General features: G+C 48.4%; 1 protein-coding gene across 7 annotated transcripts in view; it reads right to left on the reverse strand.

The window, feature by feature from the left end:
- The window catches only part of CADPS (calcium dependent secretion activator), a 247,325-nt gene extending 223,980 nt beyond the window's left edge, over window positions 1–23,345 (reverse strand). For 3 of the 7 annotated variants that reach the window (XM_068907723.1, XM_068907722.1, XM_068907721.1), the window contains exon 1: window positions 22,923–23,333. In XM_068907723.1, the coding sequence (XP_068763824.1) occupies window positions 22,923–23,291 (369 nt within the window). In that variant the 5' untranslated portion in view covers window positions 23,292–23,333. Of the gene's footprint in view, window positions 1–22,922 lie in introns of all 7 variants that reach the window. The other 4 variants (XM_068907726.1, XM_068907724.1, XM_068907728.1 and 1 more) reach the window with 3 other exon arrangements.
- Window positions 23,346–23,697: the final 352 nt, after the last annotated feature.

Raw genomic sequence — 23,697 nt, forward strand, 5'->3', positions numbered from 1 at the left:
CTTCCATGCCAGCATCACTGCACCAAGGGCACTGGGTGGAAGACACCACCCAGCAACTCAAGAGTCTGGACTGCTCACCACAGGTACCCAGCACTACCTCATCTCCACTTACCCTTGGGACACACTGATCTCTTGCTTTACCTTATTCATAGCTGCTGAGAGAGGTATGCTGGCAGAGACCAGACACCATCCACACTTGTTTGCAGTCCAGTTAAGCAGAAGCAAACAGCCTTTGACCTTCAACACAAGCACTTTGCTCCCATCTCTCCTCAGCTCCCCTGTTCCCTTTCTTCCCTACTTTATCCTGACAGCAAACAGCCTGGGAGATGTATCCAGAGCAGACTAATGATCGTGCTCCTCTGCAAGGCAGCCAGAAACTCATGGGAAAACCACCATTCACGCAAAGTTACTGCATTTATACCCATGTGTGTATTTCTGGCAAACAGCTCACTAGCTGTGCTGGCAAACATGACAGAGTATGAAAAAACAAAGCCTTTTCCTGCTGTGAAGTTTCAAAACAATTCAGCAGGCTTTTTTTTTATACCAAAGATGAGACTAAGATGCAGGGCTACGCACGCAGCTAAAAATGAATGAGCACTGACTCTGTGTGCCGCTCCAGTGGCAGAAAATTGTATTCTCTAACAACACAAGTGACTTTCTTTCGTGATGTCCCTGTCAAGAGGGTGAAGGGAGAAACTTATCTAGCAAAGATTTCACAAGGACACAGCACTCTCCTGGATGAAAGTGCCAATGCACTATAAGGAGCAAGGTCAGAAAAGGAAGTCAAAAAATATTAGGCGTCGCTGGGCCAGAACAAGTACTAGATTGTAATGACTTAAGTCATCCTCTCTGGCCAGCCCAAACTCTTACAGCAGGGTGATGGTTATTCGAGAAACAGATCTGATCTTGGGGGCAGTGCTATTTTCCCAAAACTGACTCTCCAAACAAGCTGGGTAGGGAAAGGTCACAAATGTTACTGCAAATGGGAATTGCAAGGTGAGGAAAGAGAAAAGCTGCAAGGTCTATTGCAAGCAGTTTAGGACATGAGACCCGCTGGGAGATGGCAAATTTGCAACAAGACTTTCTAGAAATCAAACCTACAGAAACCTCAGGGTCAAAATCATGATTCCCATCGGTCAATGTCAAACCTTGTCCAGAATTGAAAAGCATCCAGGTTTCACTGTGCCACTTCCTTCTCCTCCTGACAATGACCCAGAGAGGGCAGCTAGGAGAATGTCAGGAATGTAAATGTTGCTATAAGATTTTAGATCCATGGCTTTTAAGACAAGAATCATTATGAGTCTTTCATTAGACTCACCGTTTCACACGGGACACTGAATTCACTATATGGGTCCTGCATCAACCCGCTGTCAACCTCTTCCTTGCCATATGCACCATTTCACTCATTCAAACAGCAGCACCTGCTCACAGTTTCTGGTAGCAAACATCAGTGTCATGCACACGACGAGGAAAACACCAGGGCCTCTTCTTCAGGGCTCAGTCATGCCTGTTAGACACAAATCTGCATGATCACAGTGTGAGCTCCAAGAGAATTTCTGCCTATGGGAGGCTTTCATCTCCCTAAGGACTTCTTATGCAACGCACAGAAGGGAAGGTGCCTGCTGTTAGCACAGCATACATGGCTGCATCCCCCTGAGGCCCAACCAGCTCTGCGATAAGGGAAGAGGGGAGAAGCCTTCTACACAACCATTTTCACCCCTTTTTGCTCTGTGCACAACTGCTGTTCAGAAGAACATCTGCAGAGTTTGAGATCAATGGCTGTGTGGTTTGTTCTTCTACACACAGGATTCTTCCAAATGGTATAAATCTTGGTCTGCAGACTTGGACTATGTGGGACTTTCACACAAATGATCCTGGAAAGGTGAAACAGCCTCCAAGGAATGGTGGGCCTTCATCTAGTTACACTACACTGCTCAATCCAAAGGGCAAGAGCCAAAGAGTGCTCTCCCATGCATCAGGGCAGTTGCAGAGCAGCAGCCTCCCACCCCTGGAAGGGAGCACCTATGACCACAAATGAGGAGAAGCGGAGGACAAAGTAATATTATTTAAAAGATGCATTAAATCAAATAATCCTATCAGCTCCAGGGAATCACAGCCAAGTTCTGAAGCTGTAGCAGCGGAGCATACAGTGTCACAGACCTACTGGCATGCCCATGATGAAAACATTTCAAAAGCACAGTACTTATTTCTCTCTTTTTTTTCTCCTCCCAAAATGTTATCTTTAATCCCAGTACAGTGTAATGAGAAAGATGTCCTCCCCCCCCCACCCCCCACTGGAGTATCCTACATGACAGCTCCAGTCCCTCCTATTTTTCTAAGTGAAACTTAAGCAGAGAAATCTCCATGCGCTATACTTCTTTTATGGTTTACTTCATGCAATCACCATGCCAATCAGTTGCCAGTCCCCCTCACTTCCTCATATGCAGGGATGTTTCCAAGAGCTACTTTCCCCAAAGCAAAAGCAAAGAGGCTCAGAGAGTAACCTCTAATAAAGTTACCAAGACCTGTTTATTTGGAGTTGGTTATATCCTAGCAGCAGTGACAGAATTCCTGTTCTTATTTTCTACCTGATGATCCCCTCTGATTTTAAAGTCCCTGCCTGGCTAGTTCCTTTCTTTGCTTAGGTTAAGGGCAATGGTAACAACCGAAGCCACACTGCTAGGAGAGCACTGCAGAACTTGCTTGCCGTGCTTCATGGCAATATTACTGGCTTCCTGCTTTTTTTCACAAGAAATCCAGCAACCACCTCTGTCCTCCTGCTCCACGTAGTGCTAACAGAGTAAACCAGATCTTGCCCCACTGAAATCAATGCCTTTTTTTTTGCCATTGACTTATTTTGTCACCAGCTAGTCACCACTTTACCTCACCTTTAATGTTCCAGCTACTATTTTTATAATACAATTAACTGCAGCAGTAGGCAACAGACAACACACAACTACTGCCAAAACAAATGTACTAATTCCATTTTGGGGCCAAGTCCTCTGCTGATATAGCTTGATATTGTTCCACCAGCATCAAGGAGCAACAAGAGGGACAAAGGAAATCACAGACAATTACAAACTACTGGCACGAACCAAAACTAACACATATAATGGTCCCTGCAGCAACAGAAGTTAATAAGATCATTGTTGGGTTTCAAGTCAGCTCTAAAGGAGAGGCTAAATGCAGCCAGCAGGAGAGAGAATAAAATTTGGCAACTGCAGTTCTGGTACCACAAAGGCAGCTGGGCAGGACCGCTGCTGGACAGCTGGATGGTGCCAACTTGGGAAGCAGCTCTGCTAAGGCACTGAGATCCCAGGCTACTTTTTTTTTTTTTTTAAATAAAGAGACACCAAGAAAAGAGCAGGGGGTGCTACAGCCAGCAAACGGCTGTTTGTATGGATGATGTTAGGGAGTGAAGAAATGAGGAATCATTATTTTACCATAAACTATGCTCTGAAATACTTTCCTCCTGTAGGCAAGTTCCTTCTCCATCGCACAAAGTCTAATTTCAGTGTGAATGTGCATGAATGCACAAGGTAAGAACTAAAAATAGCTGTATCCTATTTTCATGCATCTAGTCAGCAGGTACAGAGACAGCGTAAACAGTGAATCAGCAGCAGTCCGCGTGATGCCAGAAGGTTGTTCCCTTGTCTCTGCCTCCCGTTTCCAGTCCTTCCAAGTTGTTCCCTTGCTTCCAACAACTCCGAGGTCTACAGTGCTCATGTCTCCCATGCAATAACATCCCCTGTTCCCCTAGGGCAGGGGGAGGCCTGCCATGGCTGGGGGGGGACGCGCCTCTCTGGCTCCTCACCTCCCTTGGGAGGGGACGGATGGGGGTTGCCTGAAAACCCTCTTCGGGCAAGGGCTCGTCCTCAAGGAATGTGTCCATTTACAGAGATGCTCTGTCTAAAGCAGTTATTCTAGCATGAGATCTATATGTAACCATAATTAAGTTTTGCTATGAAAATAGCAAAATAATTCACTTTTTCTGGTTATTTTTTCATTGAGCCTATCAGCCTTGCGTCTACAAAATTTAGTCATCCAAGCTGGGGAAAAAAAGAGACACAACGCATAACTGAATGTGTGGTCGCTAACTCTGGTGCAAAGTAGTGCTGTGAGTCCATAACAACACCGACAAATTGCACAGGATGACACCAAGGACATTTTTCAAATTCTGTGAGATTTGTTACATAAATGCCTGTGATCTTATACACATGGTTTCAACAGGAAAAAGTTGGTTTCTGGCCCCGCCACTAATTACTTCATTAAAGTTTGCTAAGAGAAGAGGATATATGAAAAAGAAAGACTCAGTACATCGGTATCAACTATAGAGTAGAAATCCCATCTTTCATTTATCTTTTGTTTTCTAAAACTCTAACTTATCTCTTCAAGTAGAGAGTAAGAAAATATTTCAGTCTCCCCACCACCCTGGTTTATCCTGCCATTGGGCATCCAACAGAGCTGCTGCCTGCCCGCCCTAGGCTGCTGCTCCCTTGCCCTCCAGCCTCCCACTCCTCGCAACGAGCTCCCCAATGGCTGTTCTCAGCTGGGACGGGGGCCGTGGTCAGTCCATGCACCCTCCTTCGCTCAGTGTCCTCCTGCTCTGAGGAAGTGCCTGCTTTTAAAAACCTTTTGCACAAAAGAAGCCGATTTAATCGAAAGCAATCTAGCCAGATCCTGCTTGCTGCCCAGGATGCCTAGGCCAGGATTCACCTGCATGACGTTGGCCTTAAAAACGTTCTCAGTTTATTTATTTATTCTTTTTAAAATGTGTTAAACCAAGGAAATGACCAGGCAGACAGAAACACTTAAAGCGTAAGACTTCCTCTGCAGCTACCACACCACCTCTGAGCACCTTCGCCAGTAATGCCCCTTATTCCCCACTGAACATCTGGGGCTCCCAGGGCAACGCGAGGACACAGACAAAGGGGAGAGTCTGCCTCTGCGCGCGCATCTCCCCGGCGTGACGCGCACACGCTAATCCAGAAGCACCGGGTGTGCACGCCTGCGTCAGGCACATCTCGGCTGCAGCCTGGCTCACGCGCTATTTACCTGCTAATGCCCTGTGTAAAAATAAGTAATAATAGAGGCCATTAAAATTAGGGGAATTGTCATTACAGCTGCAATTTTCAGAGTCGCTATTCTGATGCTATTCACTGTTTTGAGGGATGACAGCTCTTTGCAGGAAAAATACTACATGTAGACGGCAAGTCTTTTAATGCATATCATTGAAGGATTCTCCCCTACAACTTTGACTTACCACTACACAATTCCTAGCAAGCATAACTGAGCATAATTAAAGCACACAAGGATTTCAGCTTAATCTCAAAACGGATTAAAGTCCCTTTTACTTTCATCTTCTTTGACATACTCTGAAGTCTGAATGATTTGCATTTTGTCATCTAATTGAAATGAGCATTGCTGTCTGACAGGCCTTAATCTTTTCAAAAACACGATGGCACCTCCCTCCCTGAAGCAAATATTTATAAGAAATTTCACCTTGAATATAGGCCACAGCATTGCTATGCAAGTAATCAGGGCTATAAAAAATGAAGACTATCTAGGTAAAAAATATCCAAAAGGCAGATCTGTTCTCCTGAGCCACAGCAAGGAAAGATTATTACCGTTAGTGTGAGGGCTATAGAGCAAATGAAACAATTGGTTAAGGGGAAAAAAAAATCACTTATAGTGTCATCTTTCATCATTAAATTTTCATGGAAAAACACTGTGATTTGCTTAGTCTGAATATATATGAAATGTAAAGAGACCATCTGACATCACCGAGGCATAACAGCAAAAGATAAATGGAGATGATTTACCACACTACCAGAGTAGCTGAAAGTCCCTCCTAGACCTGCAGTAATAAAACTAAAGGACACAGAAATAGCAAGCCATCTGCTTCCTGCTGACCACGGACTCCTGTACTTTTGGCTGACAGAAAAAAGCAGGGGGCCTTACTCTTCTCCTGCCCATAGAAAGTTTAAATCCAAAGCAGATGAGCTGTTACGCTAGTTTAAAATGGATTCAAGAGCCCTCCTATTGTTGGATCCATTTTGGTTATCCCAAAGCCAGCTGACCTGTGTGCCTTAACCATCACCACAGGACAAACATCTGGAGGTCTCTGACTTGGCCACAGTTTGCACTGAGACTGCCTTAAGCAAGGACAGATTGAGCATATGCATACAGCAAGTGCCTTGCTGGAGCAGAAGCCTCTTGTGCAGGCTCCTAGCAATGCAAAAATCATGAAATGAATTTGGCCCAGAGCACCAAACCTGAAGAACTCAGTTTCTGAGAATATTAAAGGAAAGAGCAAAGCTGAGCAATAAGGCTGAAGATCTTCCTCTCTTGTTTCTGCATGACAGTGTAGTTCTCTTCGCTGTACACCCAAAAGCTGTTCTACATTTTGGAAGCACTTGTGGCAAACTTCTCGTGGCTGAGTTGGTGGCTTCTAGCATTCACCCGCAAAGCAAAGCGGGGATCAGTGTTCAGCCTTCACGGGGCTGCTGCTGCAACACGTTGCCTCCGCAGCTGCCCCAGGGCAGGCGTGCCATTTCCCTAGCAGCAGCAAGCAGAAGGAACCGTTTCCGCAGGGAACAACATTTCCCTTGGCCTGGTCTGCGAGGTGACAGCAGCATTGCATCTCTGTAACGCCACAGACAAACTCACAGCCAGCACTGCAGAGCTTCTCGAGAGGCTGGGCAATGACAGAGAAGACAGACATGGGTAAGCCAGGCATCTCGCACACTGAAACAGCAGGCATGACCAGCAGCCCACTGCCTGCCTTCACTCCTGGCTTCCTAAACACAAACGGACAATAGGAAAGCGTGCGCAGGGTAACTCATGCCATTTAGGCTGTCGTTCTCTAACCCCTTGGAAGGGCAGCTCCATGCAGCTCTTGAGGGCAGGTGGAGCAGTCACAGAGAGAGTAGCCACAGGGCCGAAGCCCCGGGAGAGCCAAGAAAGGATCCACCAGGAACTGCAAGCCAAGAACAGCTGGAAGGCTGTGGGATGGCTGCTTCTCCTTTCCTGCCCTCCTCCTCTGATGCAGCATGCCAAAAATCAGCTCCAAGCATGGGCACCAAGGCTCCGGGAACGTTTACTGCTTGTCCACAGGAGCTGCACTGCCACAGTCTCCAAACATCGGCACAAACCTGCCTATGCATGGTGGCTGGAGGGAGCCAGCCCCACCTCACTGAAGCCACCCAAGGAGGCTGGCAGGATTTATCCTCCCACAGGGAAGAGCTTTTGGGCTGGGAACTGCGTGCGAGCAGCCCAGGCCCCCGGCTTTCACACCTCACTGCTGTTTCCCTTTTCATTCCCTTTTACCTCAGCTATTGTTTATATAGTCCTAAGATCTATATGAAGCCCCATATGTGTAAATTAAATATTGGCTCCTTTTATCATCAAGTGTGTACGACTTGTAACCATAAATTATGCAAGACTATTAACTGTCTTATTGTAAGAGGGAGCAGCTGCAGAGGCTGCTCAGAGGACACAGCAAGTCACAGAAGGGGCAACCCATGGGCGTTTAGTGTCTACGCGTCTCTGAACTACAACACATCCCTTCTTTCTGGGTCCAGTTCTAGTGCTCTTGGGGACCTACACATCCTACACAAAACAATTAACTGAGCATCTCATAAGCCCTCAATACCTTCCAGCACTCTACAGAGACAAAGAAGTATTTTTATCAGCTTCTTATTGATGGCAGCTTGAGAAAGATCCAGAGAATTGCGAGAGCTTATGAAAGAGCTGGCAGGGAGCTGAACTTGTAATGTGGCTCAAATCCAAGTCCCCAGTCATCATCCAAACTGCTGAACTCTGCCTCTGCTTTCACCAAGCCATAACTCACTGAGCAGAACAAACCTCTCACTCAACAGGGTATGTTGCGAGTGCTAGAACGGTACCATCAACCTGTCTGCTGCATGGCATCCCAGCTTTGCATGCTGAGTCAATACTAAAACCCCCCTCCAAATCCAGCAGACATGGACAAATACTACAGTAGCTATTAGAGCAACTGGTCAGTCCAATGCAAAGCCAGCGAGGTGGGTTCCTAGCTGTGCAGTCACCTGTACTAGCGTTCAGCTGGCGTGAAATGCTCCCAGCTGGGTACCAGCCAACCCACATGTTGCATTTGCCTTCTGCTAGTGCAGGCAGAGAACACTGTGCTGGACAGCAAGGGAGAGGCAGAAGAGAGCACTGAAGTGGTAAATATCCTGCAAGACAAGAGAGCTCCAGTCACTGTTCCAACTCAGTAATTTGCACTTTGACTAATTAACCCCAGCACTTGGCTGGGGCATACTTAGGAGGATCCTAGCCTGGAGAAACCCAGCACAGCCCAGGTCGTGACTACAGCCAGGCTGCTGCTAGCTTCGGGCAGAGGAAGGCTGGAATCACAGTGTACTCACCCACCTCTGAACTGGTGATCTTGAGAAAGCTGAAGGCTATTTAACTAAGCCCGGTCACCAAGTCTTCACGGAACTGACATTACGCTTAATAGGTAACTTGTTGGGGCAAGTTCTGGACATAAATTACCTACAGGCTGAGAAAGCTTTTGATACAATTTCACATAAAATATTAATCTCTCTAGTCAATATGAATGCTATTAGGACTGAGTGGCTGGGATGCATGCAGCTGGGAAGCGTTTCAGAATATAACAAGCTCCTAAAGGGGAGGCATATAGATTGGTATTAAGAACGTTTTCATTTAGTGTATATATTATGGACCTGAAAGAACAAACAATCACCATGATTATATTTACCGATGACTCAGAGTTGTGTGGGCTCCTCAATATACAAGAGGAGGGCAAAAAAGTCCCGGACAACTGTGAGCAAGCAGGCACCTCAGGGGATAATTAAATTAATTCAAGCTACGGAAATGCCACACAACAAGGCTAAAACATAAAGCAAATAACATAGAAAAGGACTTTGCACTCAAAGACTGTATGAGACAAAACCAGGCTGCTGTTTGGCTAGTTAGGAGTAGTATCCTAGTTCGGACTGCTCCTAGTCCATGCAGCGTGCCAGATGCTGCGCTAACAAAAGCCACTTTGCTGCAGCCTTCAAAGAGAACAGCTAGGCGAAAGAAGGTACAGGCTCCATGCAAAGTGATAAAAATGTAATCTCAGTGACATCAGTAGTACATGACCCAACTCAAAGTCCACACTGTGGCTTTAGAGAGGGGCTGTGCTGCACAGGGGCTGTTAGTCCTGGAGCAGCACTGAGTACACGCAGTTACAAACCTCTGGGCTCCCAGAACAGCGCAGCTGCTTTTACAGGGCCTGCAACATGAGCAAATAAGCCCCAGCGGGACCAAGTTTGCTTCAGCAAGGCAGCATCTGTACTACATCCTCCAGCAAGCTCTAAGGCATGCCTCAGTGCTGCTGCAGAGCCAGGGCAGCTCCAGGCAGACTCCTAAGTGGTTTCCCATAAAGCCACGACCTGCGCCCAGCCTCCGCAGAGTCCTAAGAGGGCTGTCAAACTCCCAAAGAGCCCAGGGCAAAGGAGTTCAAAATAAGGACGTCTCCCACCAGAGGCTGGGTAGCAGAGGCAGCCTCACTGCCCGGCTCTGAACGTGCAGAAGGATTTGTATACAGATTAATCCTTGTGGCTCCCGCTGTCTCCCAGCGTGGAACGGACACAACCTGCTTTGAGAGTGGGTCAGCTCCTGGACCATCTTGGCAGATCAAATCTACATGGGCGACCTCAAACTACAGCACCTGACTCCCACCTCGCTTACCAGCTCTCAGTTATGAGTCCCTAATACCAGCTTGCTTCCAGCCTCTTAACTATTGCGCCTGACTCCTGCATCACATACCTGCCCTTAATTGCCAGGGCAGCCTCGCCACGCCTGATGCAAGGTGGCTTCCTGAGGAACCACTGTGGCATCTTGCCCAAGCCAGCTTGCCCACCAAGGGGATCGCAGGCAGGGCATCACACCAGGCGCAGAGTCCCTAGCAGGAGAAGGGCCTCGATGGTTTGCTGGAGCGAGAACCGGGAACACGCAGCATCTGGAGCAGCAACATGTGAAAGGACATGGGTAGAAGCGGCAGAGTTATGAAAGGCCCTGCAGGCAAGTAAAAGATACTACATTTGATGAAGCTGAGGAAGGGAGCCAAAGGAGGAATAAATAGAACTAATGAGAAAACAAGTATTCATAAGTATTCCAAAACCTTTAACACATTGCTAAATAGCAATAAAAAGGCAATTAGAGTTCTGAGATGCATGGAGGGTAATTGCATGCACTATAAATAGGTGGTGAGAAGATTGTCCTGCTCGGTAGGCTCTGATTCATTTTTGGGGTGACTTCTGCGTAGACAGGAATATTCTGGTGTGATACAGCTGACAGAAAAGAGATTACAGAAAGAATTTTTACCACGTCTTTTCGCATGAAAAATGCACTAAGCAAGGGCTTCACAATGGAGGCTTTGGCAGTCTTAGCTTGAGGAACGCAAAATGAAAGTTCAGCAGCAGAGATGTAAAATAACCTTTAACCTTAAAAAAGACCATCCATTTTATGCCAGCCAGCAGCATGTATTCCACTGGGGACTGAGCAGTTCAGTGGCTGCCTCTGATTCATGGAGAGATCCCTTAACCACACTGCTAACTATCGCAGCTCACCCTCCATACATGAGCGTGCACACACATGTGCCTGCAACAGCATTTAACAGCAAGCAAAAAAAGAGGTTTAAAGTGGAATTCAAATGCCAGTCCCACTCCCCTCCCACCCATGAGCATGCTTCTCAAGCTGCTGTCAGCCCGTTCCTGCTGGTGTCCTGACTGCTTGTGCCTCAGGTGTGCTTGCTCTGCAGACAGGGATGTGACTGCTCCACAGATCTACAACTCCATCCCCTGGGATGGCTGGCATAACCCCTCAGGGGGATGCTCACAATTTGACACAGCCCATACAGGATCACAGCAGCTTGTGCAAGCAGGTAGTTCACTATTTAAAGAACAGCCTCTCTGATGCTATTCACTGCCTGGCCTCTCCTTCCTACACCAGCTAGGCTGGAACAAATGCACCGACTGCTGCGAGGTGCTCTCACTGCCTTGCGCGCAGCTCAGGCTGCTGGGGAAACAGGCCGAGGCAGGCCCTAGGGACCAAGAAGCCTTCTGAGAGCAGATCTACCTCAAGAGACTCCTGCTGATGGTACAGGCAGATTCTTTGCAGCAGCACAACCAACATTTTTAAGAGCAGAAAGGCATTATTGAGATGTGGGAAATTTGCCAATGACCAGAAATTGCACTAGACAGATCCTCAGCCAGTGTAAACCATCACTGCATTATCTCAGTTTCTTTAGGACAGCAGTTCAGTGTGGGGCACAGGAGAGGCATTTAACCTTCTCTTTTTCTCTCGAGGCAGCCAGAAGCTAAAAAAGAAAAGCAGCATCCTGGAGTCAAAGGCAGGACTAAGCACTGGATTCACTGACAACTGAGACCCCAGCTTATTTCATGAGCCCAAGTAACATTAGAGTTGCTTTCTCCATTCTGGTTTAGCGGCTCAAACCTTGCAGAACATTTGTGTAGACCCACATCTCAGGGTGGGGAAGGTATCAACTTTTCTGCTTGACTTTTGGGGGGGGGGGGGGGGGCATCAAGCACACAGACAGGTCTTCCCCTCCAGCATTGCCTTGGGATTGCAGGACCATGGACCAAGCTAGCTGCAAAGCAAAAAGGAAGTGGAAAAGCAGCTTTAATGTCACCCTGCTCTCTTAGGAGTCGCTCTCCTGAAGAGGTAAAAGTCATTCACAAACCTGAGCACCAAAGGTCAAAACTTGCAAAGTGACAGAGAAAGGCAGGGAGAAAAGCTGTGACATCTTAGCTCCAAATTCCCTGTCAGACCCAGGACCCTTCCCAGCTCCCCTCTCCTTCCTGCAGGGCGCCAGCATCAACTCACACTGGGGAGCTGCTTTGCCCTCACAAATGACTAAGCGCACACAAAGCCTCTGCAGTCCTAACTCCAGTTAGTTCTTGGCTACACACCAAACAAATCCAGGCAGCTCAGACAGCTGCATGTCCCCTGATAAAAACAGCAGATGGTTTCTGCCTAGAGGTCTTGCTTGCAAAGGGTGGTCTATGGTGCTGGGGGTGGGGAGCACCAGTGCTGGTTTTTGCACAGGAAGTACGTATTGCTCGTGGGTCATGCTGCCTTGTCTGTCACTGAAGAAGCAATTGCTGTGTCCTTCCTTCATCCTTGCGTTGTCACCATGCAGGTAACAAAGCAGCTGGCTCCTGCTGCGTCACCCCATTAGCTTCCTTCTAAGGCAGTGATGAGTCTTTAATCTCTGAGTGCAAGGAGGGTGGGAGCAGTCTGCTAGGACGGAAAGTAAATCTACAAGTCTAGATAATAAAAGCAAATTCTACATTGGCACTATGCAAAGCATGCATGACCTTTTGCTGGACCAGTAAGAGATATTAGCATCAGAGTACCTTTGCCTTTGCTTGATATTCTGCTTATGTGATGCTCATATCACTTCCCAGCTGCCTAAACCCTCTTCTACTGAGATGCAAGAGTATCTATCCCTTACCACTGGTCACCTCTCCATAGCACACCAGGCAACCAAGGTGAAAACTCCATCTTGCAAAAACTAGATCCCCTTTCACATTAACACAAGTCCTAATAACAATCCTGAACAGCTTCATTTAATTAATTGCTCCTAAATCATCTGATCCTATTGTTGTTTGTTGTGTCTAAAATATAACCTTTGAAATTCTCCTCTCCTTCCCCCTCCCACCAGTCAATGACAACCGACAGGAGCATTGAGCCTCAGCCATGGAAAACGGGCTGCATCTGGCCAACTGCCCATGGTAAAACTTCTCCCTTCCACAGCCTTCTGCACAGGCCAAATGCCAAGGCCAGCCAACGCAAGCCCAGAAACCTCCTGTCAAAGCGCCTTTGCATTATTTTGTTGTGCCTTTGCATTATTTTGTTGTACTTGGCCAATTGGCTGGACAGCACCCCATGAACCTCTCCTTGAGATCAGACTTTGTTTCCAAGCATAGCACCAGTCTTGCTGGATATAAGCTGGGAGGTGGAAGGGGCACTGAGGACACTTAAAGAAAAATCCACTCACTTTACAGGAAGGAAAAAAAAAAGTTTTTGACCCTAGATCTGCCTCTTTATTGAACTAACACGTTTAACATCATATACCACTTTAGTCAGCACGGTGCCATATTTATAAACACTAGTTAATATTCTCTCAGACAGCTGAATATCAAATGCAGTCAGCTTTATCTCACTGCACTGCCACCAGCTAGGCAGGGAGCACAGACACAGCCTGTCCCTTCCTGCTCCCAGATGGAGTCCTGCTTTCCACCCACTTCTGCAGGCTCTGCCTTCATTCACTCTTTGCCTTCATTCATCCCAGTGAGTCACAGAGCCAGGAAGCAGGTAGACACAGCCAGCCACTGGGCGCTGCTGACTCACCGCCCCATCCAACCCCCTGCTCGGGCCTGCCACTGGGAGCCCAAACTCGGGCTGGTACACCAGCATGTGAGCAGCTGCTCTTGCATCCCTCCTGCAGGGCCGACTGCTTTTGTAATCTCTGCCCCCTGACAAAGGCAATTGCTGCCCTTTTCTGAGCAGCTTCGAGGCAACAAGGGGCTGCTCCCTTCACTAGCCTGCAGAATATTCAGGATGGTAAAATCCTGCAATCCAACACGTAGCCTTCCCCATCACCTTATTTCAGGGTAAGACCTGGCTAGCATCATTTGGACCTCCGCACAGTAAATTCACTGGGGAAGGAAGAATTGCTTCCTACAGCAGCCAGCGTGCCCTGTACACACAATCGATTGCAAACGACCATTGCAACTAATAAACATCTTGATTACTGCAAGCTTACAGTATCTGCGAGCTTACAGTGCTGTCCTCTCCAGCTCAGCACAGAGTCAAATTCAGAAGCTACAGCAGGCAAAACTGATGCAATTCACAAGGCAACAGCCCAGGAAGTACAAGAATGGGTAGATTCCAGTAAACCATTCCTTAATAAGTAGCTTCTTCTATCAATAGTTCCTCTGGGTACACCCAAGCAGCCTCTCACAAAGTGGCAGGGGACAACATATGAGGGCCGCTTAACTTGAACTTTCTCACATACACCCTGGAAACTGGCCTTTCCCTCCTTTAACTTTCCTCCCCTATGCCAGCCAAAAATGTCCCTTTACAGCCCAGAGGGATCTAGTTCAGCCTGTGCACACTGCAGTGCTGCAGCTGCTACTCTGAACATAAGGTTTCTTCCTCCTGCAGAAGTAGGTGAGGCAATGACAACATCCAAGATAAGCATTTCTTTCCTGCTGCCCACAGTTAAGTGAGTCTTTCCCCAAGCTACTTCCCTGGGCAGAAGGTATGGCAGGTGACAGGCTTGCAGGGAGGAGGGTTACTCTGCTCCATGCTTGTGCAGAACTGGGTCCAGTTCATACCCAATGCCCAAAGGTGCTCACTCTAAATCATGACGTGCGTGGCTGTAAATTTCACTAGAAAAGGGTGCCTGAGACAGAAACAGGGAATCCAACTCTAGACAAAGCTAGACCCGAAGACTGTTTCATCTTACTCTAAAGACAAAGGAGTGCCTTGCCCTTGGGTGAATGTCACCCTAATTAAGCCAACAAGACCATGCAAGTCCACTGCTTGACCATTAGTGTGCAACCTTACTTTGCCAGAGCATTTGTCCAAGCACGTTGTGGCATCAGACCAAAGTCCTACTAAAATCAGTGAGGTTCCTTCAAAAGCTGCATGCCTCATCTTCAGTCCACTAAGATAAATACTGCAGCACCATCACTAAAAAGAACCCTCTGGGCTAGAAAAAAAAGGATCCTGAAACTTGACCATATCTAACTTTTATTAAGTTTCTTCCTTAAACACATAACTTCTGGGCAAGGGCAGATTCTCAGCACTTGAGCGGTCATAGCCACACAACTCTCCCGAAGCACTTGGTTTAAGTCACGAGTTATGTGTCTGGGGCAGCTTTCCATGCCCTTTTGTTTCAGCTGAAACGCACAGTCCGTGGTCCGTTCTATAAAGACTGGTCATGACAGTACAGGCCATCTCCAGTGCGAAAGTCCTCTCACGAAGATCATTATACATCTCAAACTACCTGGCACTACTGAAAATCCAAACTGCCAATCTTACTCCGGGACGTGCATATTGGTTTTGAACTACAATAATAATGAACGTTATGCAGCTTACCCTTAAGTTGTATAAACATGTAAGCCTTAAGTTGTATAAACATGTAAATGACATTTTGATCCTGGTGTTTAAATTCTAGAAAACAACTCTTTATCAGCATGAACCCCAGACAAATAACACAAAATATTATCACTAAAAGAGCATTTTGAAAGAACAATTGCACATGCTCGTACCAAACAGTCAGTGACTGCTCATACACTCAGTTTTAAGAATTATGCCCATCCAACCTAGAAGAAAACCCAAAGTACCCAGAGCATTCTAAACCTACAAAGAACTTCTTCCAAAGCAAGCACCAGATTAGGCTGTTCCATATATTTTTTTCAGTACTTACAGGGCAGTGACAAAAGGAAACTCCCTAGGAATCAATCTCAGAGGCAAGTAGTGAAGGTAACACCTCCAACTTGCCATCTCTGAAGTCCACCCTCCCCACCAGCCCATCCTCATGGAGGCATGGCTGGATGCTGCTGCTGCTGCTCCTCAGAGCGTGCCCAATGCAAATGGTGACCCATTTCTCACCCATGGGGACTCACTGGTGCCAGTTACGAGCTGCAGGTCAGCGATGGGGGGAGAACCAGAAAGGCACATTCTGGCAAGTTCAGCTTTTCCTCCCATTTCTGTATCAACCCCTCTGAGAGCTGGGAAGAGAGATGCCACCTTCCCTTGCACCTTGTGCTGCTCCATTTCCAGGGATGCATTAGGAGAAAGAGCTGGAAACAAAGCCCACCTTTGAGGGTCGCCCATCCTGGGTGACGAATGGAAAAGATCTGCTCACCACAAAGGAAGGTCTCTTCTGTTGTTTTTAAAGAATCTCTATTGTTTTAAGAAGTCTTAATTTTCAAAGACATACTAAAACACACATGGTTCCTAGAGATCATTTTGGCTGGCTCTGCTGAATTCACTAGTAGAATTCACGTTGACACCACTTGAGACTGAAATTCTTCTCTTCTGCTTTACTGATTATACTGTACTCACTGGACTTAGCATATTACTTGGGCTTACATAATTAAGTAGTAATATGATGTTTATTAGGTGACCCTCTGAACTGAAGCATTTGCAGTAGCTATAAAGGGTTTGTATATATATACACATTACTAGTAGTGTGATATCTGGGATCCTACTGCTAAACCACCCTAAATAAAAGACTGCTGCAGCTAACAAAAAATTACATAGGGAAATGACTTGCTGACCACTTTCCATGTAGGTGAACTGAGAACAAGTGACTCATAATTCAGTAAAAGGAATTACAAGTTATGCAAAAGGCAAAGTGATTCAGGGAGAACGTCTAGACTATGTAAAGCAAGGCCATAAATAATACTTTTTGTAAATGATGGGATTTAGCAGGGGTTGGAGCTGCAGTATCTGATGAGTCTTCTCTGCTGTTAGCTCGAAACATCTCTGGCCTGAGACGTACCACCCACAATAATTGAATCACTGGACTACAAATCAGCAACTGCAAAGTTTTACAACAGCCAAAAACCAAGCTTACAGTCTATTTAATTACCTGCTTCCCAATTCAATAAACTGCAAGTATATAAATAGCCAAAGAATGACAAAAATTTAATATCTGCTAGAATTAAATTTAGATAAGGTACTGACAAAATGAATAAGTGTTTTAACTGAAAATAACCATTTTCTGTAGATCCCAGGCAATTAGTTGAGTATAGTGATCGTGCTTTTTTCCGCACTGCAAAAGAATGTCACTTCTCAAAAGTGTACTTTCTTCTCCACGTAAATGTTTCCCAAGCAGCAGTGAAATGCGGCAGACTGGTCTTCATTTCAGGGTTAGCATAGATCTAACCTGGCAACAGCCCTGAGAACCCAGCCACGCACACGGCTCATCTGACCGTGGCGGTGGCCAAGGCCCACACTGAGCAAGTCAAGCAACAAAGGCACAGCCCCCAACTATTCTTCCAGCATTTCTGTGGGCACAGCACAAACAACTGTCTTGCAAAGCTCACTAAATTATGATGAGCTCTCCTGCAACTACAGAGCTATGCATGGGGCCCATCTCATGCTTGAGACTTGCCTGGACCTTGCAACTACTTCTTGCACAGCAAGACAAAGACAAAAAAATGAGCAGAGCGCGATCTGTACATCTCCTCTCCTGATCTGTGGAGCTGAGTAAAATCACTCTTCCAAGGGTTTCTCGAGTCCAGTAGGGCAGAATCTGACCATAAATCACAATTGCTTTAGGAGAAAGCTGCTAAGACAAGTCCCAACACCACCTGAATCACAGTCTGTCCCAGGAGCACAATGTGCCAGTAGTTTTAAGAGACAACTAACTCACTCAAGTATGGCGTGAGAGTAACAGTTTATCCAGCTAATGATAGTGAAGAAATATGTGATTATTTGGAAGGCTGTACTAGCTTTACTACGTTCCTAACTGCCGTAGCATCACACGCATGCCAAAATGGCATCAATTTGGTATTTTAAGATATGTTGTAACTGATTTAACAGAGTTTCTGATCCCTCATACCTGTTCGGCATTAAGCATGGTGCGTAGATAAATCACCACTCAGCAAAGCATAAGCACCAGCACTTTGCTGAACACGAATGAAAATTTTGGTAACACACCCTACGTCATCCCACAGGCTCAGACAAGGATCCAAGTCACAGCCCATCTCCATCAGAAGCAGCTCTGGGAACCTGCAACTGACTGAGCTGAACTTTTTCATTTCTCAGTTACCCTGCTGGGAGCTGATATTAATCTTGTGTGCGCCGACTGCCTCTCCCCAGTTCCACAGAGGAGAAAAGTACTTCTGGAAAATGACTGAATAACTATGACTGCTTTAATGCCTGGCATAATGTGTTCACTGCATTTTATTTTCTAAGGAATTCTTCATGCTTTCTGAACATGTTTTTCAAGGGGATGTTGGTCATCTGAAGATCTTCCTGTTTATGCTATTTTGAATAAACAAACACTGATTCCTGTGCTGCACTGTACATTGTCTGCTGTGTTTTGAAGGAGCTGTGACTGCATTTGGAAAGAGATGTAACGGGTATTCTCCTAGCAGCATCCAAGCAGGAGCCCGTGTCTGCCTTGCAGCAGACCAGGAGTCAGGGCTTTCATAGGGAGAAAAAAACGTATGAGACTAAAGTGGCCATGAGGACTGCTTCAGTAAAAAAGACATATGCATTGCCTGAGTTCCTCAGGCTACCGGCAGAGCCCTCTTCTCAGAGGCTTTAGACAGTTGGGCTCAAGCGGCGAAACGCACAGACCCCCGTTGGTAGTCTCAACTCTACTTCCAGCAAGTCAGCATGAGCTAGAGAAAAGGCTAAATACATCCTGGGCAAGCAATTACCAAGCTAAGTACCATCTGTGGCATCAAAACACACTGTTCTGAGAGCAAGAGAGCTAACAAAGCCTGATTTCCTGTTGGTTTGCATCTCGAGGCTGGCAACTTTGGTGTCTAGTAAGGTGCAAGCTCTGACTGGAGCTTTTCCTCCTGGGCTCCATATTCATAAGGGCTTTTTCTCAGATTCTCTAGTGTCTAGTAAGGGCTGACCTCACACTGCCACCTTCCTCTCAGCCTGGGTACTTCTTTACTGCTCTCCCTGTTTTCAAAGAACTTGTAAGGGACTAATACCTTGCAGGCCATTGTCTCTCTGTCAAAGGTACCTGGAATTCATAAGTGCCTTAAAAGAGTAATCTAAGAAGGAAGGAAGCTAGTAGAAGCAGGTATCTAATAAGCCTTTTTCCCTTAGGAAACCAAGCTCATTTTACTAAGTGTAAATTCAAAAAAATTATAGGTATAAAATGACAAATGTGTATTTACTCAAGTGAAGCCTTAACACAAACATCAAGATAAATTTGAAGCAGAAGTGCAAGTCTGAACATGCTGATGTGAAAACCTTACCATGTTTCTGAAATTTCTGGGGTGTCAAGAGCAGGAAAATATCAGCAGCTCTGGGCAGCATGTGCTTGAATTCCGCTTGGAATTTGAAACAGAGTTTGATACTGGAATAAACAAGCAGTGATACTGCACCCCCACGCAGTACCTGCTCAGCTATGCTGTCTGTTCACACGTTTCTACCGTCTCTTTGCTCTCATATATGTAATAATTTAATCAAACTCCATGTAATTATCTTTCTGTTGTAACAGTACCTTAAATATACACTTCCTTGTATTCAGAGGGAAACTGAAGTGATTCACAAGCTATGCAAAATGCTAGGCTGCATTTTCCAACCCAAGAACACTACACACAGGCGCGCTGCTACATAAACAGTAACAGCAGTGTCTGTGCATTACACCACCATAAAGTGCGGCCACCTCTGGGCTCAGGATAGCGGCCAGCTGTGCGAGGGCAACCCTGCGGGATGGCAGAGGGAGAATTATACCTCTCAGGGGAGGTATCGCAGGATCTTTAGCACAGGCAAGAACTTGAATGCTGTGACTGCAGCAAAATCAATTCCTCTGTTTTTCACCTAAGCTAATTGTAAAGAATACAAACTGCAACAGAAGTCCAGGCTCAGCAGCCCAGGCAGCTCAGTGAGGACTGCGTGCAAGACAGCCCATCCTAGGCTGCGGGCTCCTCCCATGGAGATCGACTGGCTCTTATCAGGTAACCTAGAGAAGCTGGACTACGCCAGGCAGCAGCGCTGCAGGGCAGCGGCCTCCCTGGCAAAGCCATGGTAACCCTGCTCGGACCATGCTCAGAGGTACAAGAGGACCTCCCACACTCGGGCAAGAGGTGCGGACCAGTGGTGAGGCCAGATCTCCTCCTCGCAGTGCCAGGCAGGACCCACCAAGCCATGCTGGGGATAGGCAGCGTGTGCAGCTCACCAGCCCTCACTGCTACCCAGCTCAGCCAAAACACCCGCACGGCGGCTGCTCAGCACCCGGCTGGCACAGGCCGTGGGGCGAGAGCGGCCCCGCGCCAAGCCTGGCTTGCCTCCACACTTCCCAGGGGAAGCTGCGTCGGCCCCAAGTTCTCTTAGTTTCTTTACAGTTCTCCTGGGATTAAACCTTTCCCTTTTAAGCACGGGGCTGTGAGGGGCAGGAGAAGCAAATCACATGCAGAGAAGGAAGCAGTTTATCAACCCCCTGTTGATGGGAAAACTGAGGCAACAGCTCCCACCAGAGCAAGACCAAAACCTCTCTCTCCCCCACTTTTTCCCCTCAGGAAGAAAATGCATTTGCTCCACCCTGGTGAGCCTTGAAGCATCTGGTATTTTAGCCATTATAGAAGGCCTACAGATAAACAAAGTTCCCACAAAGATGATTAAATCCAGCAGAACTATTGTGACAAAAATTCTGTGCCCAAGAGGGAAGCAGTCCAATATGCTTTGCTCTTTCTTCTCCCACCAAAAATATACCACGGCTGAGCAAGCTAGAGAAGAAAGGGCAGGTTTCTCCCAGAGTAATCATTGAGAGCAGTAGATCACACGGAGCCCAGTAACAAACCCCTTGCTCCAGCAGTGCTTTAATTGACCTTAATGGGAGTCTTAGCTAAGGAGAAAGGACAAGGATTCACTCCCAGAAACCACCATGACAAACGAATATAGGAAAATACAGAAGAAGAAAACCCAGAATGAATTCACTTTTAAAAGGGTGAATTCAACTTGACGTGTGTTGTCAAGTTAAATTTAGCTTTCCAAATTCCATGTTACTGCTAAGTTTGAGGGGAGACGGTAAGCCCCTGAACGATACCTATTCTAGTTGTTTGTATAAATAAGTCAAACTTATTTTCCAACACTATTCATTTCACAGAGAATGGACTATCTTCTCCCAAGGTCCTGTTCCCTCCGTTCCTCCCTCTCCGTTCCCTCACGTATGCCTGCTAGTTTATCATTTTTCTCATTACTCCTTATTTTTGTTTCACCTGCACTTTATTGGCCCCCTTTTCTCTTTCTCTCCCCTCCCCTTTCCATCTCTTCACAATGCTGCATTTTGATTTTAGACTATGATTCGCCCTTTCCAGCTACTCATATCCAGATAAGAAAGGCCCTGTCTGCTCCTTTGGAAAAACTGCTTTCCATTCTCAGCTCACTTTTACGTGAGAAACAGCTGCCAGGTTTGTTTGCTTAACTGCTGCAAAGCTAGCACTTACTTAAATTTAGTTTTCTTTTTCTGATTTGAAGAAGTTCTACAGGAAACAAAGGCCAAGAAGTCTTTCAAAGCCCACAATCTGCTGAAAAGGGTCGTAGGTAAAAAACAAAATGTAAAAAAAAATCCCCAAATCTAGCTATATCTTCATCTATGCATTTCAGTCAGCAAACAAAAGCAGATCAACCTTCCAGCAACAACAGATTGTCCTCTATTGCCTTTAAACTATGTGCAGTACAGATACACTTTCCTATCTCCTTATGTTGCAATGACTAATAATAGTTCTGTAGTGTAACAGAACTGAATGAATGTCATTCGCACCAATACATCCAGGAGTCTTCCTGATTTATAAAGGTCACTTGTGAACACAGAACGGTATCAGGATTAAAACTGCAAGCTAAGAAACTTAACCAAAAATGTGAAAAAATCAGCCAGTCACTCCAGAAAGCTACGTCCCATTATGGACCTACTCGGATTGCCACAGGAAGAAAGTCGGCTGTGTTTGACTGAAGTTTACCTGTGTCTGCTTCCTGGAGTAACTTAATTTCTGCTCTGGCCTGTAAGCTAGCACCCTGGAGGAAAGATAACGGATAACTGGTGGAGCCAACATCGCTCCTCCCTGCTCACCGCCGCACCCTGGCTCCGGCCGGCCGTGGAGGCCAGGTGAGGTGCTCCTCCCTGGCCGCTGTCTGGAACGGTTACTGCTGTGCTGCGGTGACGCATTTGGGGAGGAATAGGCAGTATTGTGTCAGCGACTTCATCACAAAGCTCTGTTGCCACATCTGGCTAACACACTGGTGTCACAAAGCACATTGCACATAAACATTCGCAAGAAGTTGAAACCAGACTTTGTAAGTCCCTCGGCCGGTGCTGGCACTCCTATTAAGTGTACTCTTGCCTCCATGCTCGCTGCAAAGTATATAGCTAGTGACTTCCAGCAACATAACCTATTTTCCTCCTTTAGACAACCTTTAAATAGCCAAAATCCCAAGTTTCCTGAATTCCTCTATTGTACAACTAAGAGCACGCCATATGCCAACACGCCAGCTATATTGAGGAGACTGCCTGGACAGGAGCACGGCGGGGAGCTCACGGAGGGGCGGGAAGGCGGCAGGGGGCTTCGCTGCACACGGGATGGTGCGGCTGCCTACAAACCCTTCCCGTGCGGGGACAAGGTGCCCTGCGCTGGGATCGCCCTTGGGGTGCCCGGACGGCTGCGGGCCTGGGGAGCGCCTGCTGGCCAGGGATGACTGGGGCTGGGCTGGATGCAGGAAGAGTGCAGCCGGGGGGGGGGGTAGAGGGACAGATAGAAAAGTGAGAGGATAGAGGAGCAGGTAGGGGACAGAGAGACAGAGAGGAGACAGAGGAGGCAGGCAGGGGAGCAGGCAGAGGGGCAGGTAGGGGAGAAGGCAGAGGGGGGAGGAGGCAGAGGGGCTGCAGGGTGGGCAGAGGAACAGGCAGGAGAGCAGGTGGGGGGCAGAGGGGCTGGGGGGCGGGCAGGGGGGCTGGGGGGCGGGCAGGGGGGCAGAAGGGCTGGGGGGCGGGCAGGGGGGCAGAAGGGCTGGGGGGCGGGCAGGGGGGCTGGGGGGCGGGCAGGGGGGCGGGCAGGGGCAGCAGGCAGGGGCAGCTGGGGGGCCGGCCGAGGAGCGGGCAGGGTCCGGCAGGCGGGCCGGGCCGGGCGGCGGCGCGGCGGTACCTTCTGCTGCCGGCGGGCCATGTCGGTGGGCTGCTTGGCGTTGAAGGGGTAGGCGATGCAGCGCATGACGAAGACGTAGAGCTGCAGCTTCCTCTTCCTCTCCTCCTCCTCGCGCTGCAGCCGCTCCAGCTCGTCCTTCTCCTTCTCGCTGGCCACCGAGGGGCTGGGGCTGGCGGGCCGCGCCGCGCCGCCGCCGCGCCCGCCCGGCTGCAGCCCGCCGCCGCCGCCGCCGCCACCAGGGCCGGGGCCGGGCCCCTCGCCGGGGCGGCTGGGCGAGAGCCGCGCGGCCGCGGGCGCCAGCGCCTCCTTCCCGCTCTCCTCCTCCACCAGCTCCTCCGACTCCTCCTCGCTGGACGACGGGTCCAACATCGCGGCGGCGGCGGCGCGGCTCTGCCCTGCCTCGCCCGGCTCCGCTCCGCTCTGCCCCGCTCTGCTACTGCCCGGCTCCGCGCGCCGCCGCGCCCCGCGCGCCGCCGCCGCCGCCCGGCCCCGCCCCGCCCGGCGCGCCCGGCCCCGCCCCCTCGCTGTGCGCGCGCGGCGCTGGCCGCGGTGCTGCACGGCGGCGGAGCCGCGCCGGCAGCAGAGGGGAGGGGAGGGGAGGGGAGGAGCCCGCCGCGCATGCGCCGTGGCAGCCGCGAAGGCGCGGCCGGCCGCCGGGCGGGGGAGGGGCGCCAGGCAGGGCCCCGCCCCAACGGCCACCCCAGGGGGGCCCCGCCGCGCCCACGGTGTCCCCAGAGCCCACGGTGTCCCCAGAGCCCACGGTGTGCCCGTCTTT

This window comes from Struthio camelus, chromosome 14 (assembly GCF_040807025.1).
Source record: "Struthio camelus isolate bStrCam1 chromosome 14, bStrCam1.hap1, whole genome shotgun sequence".
Lineage (NCBI taxonomy): Eukaryota > Metazoa > Chordata > Aves > Struthioniformes > Struthionidae > Struthio > Struthio camelus.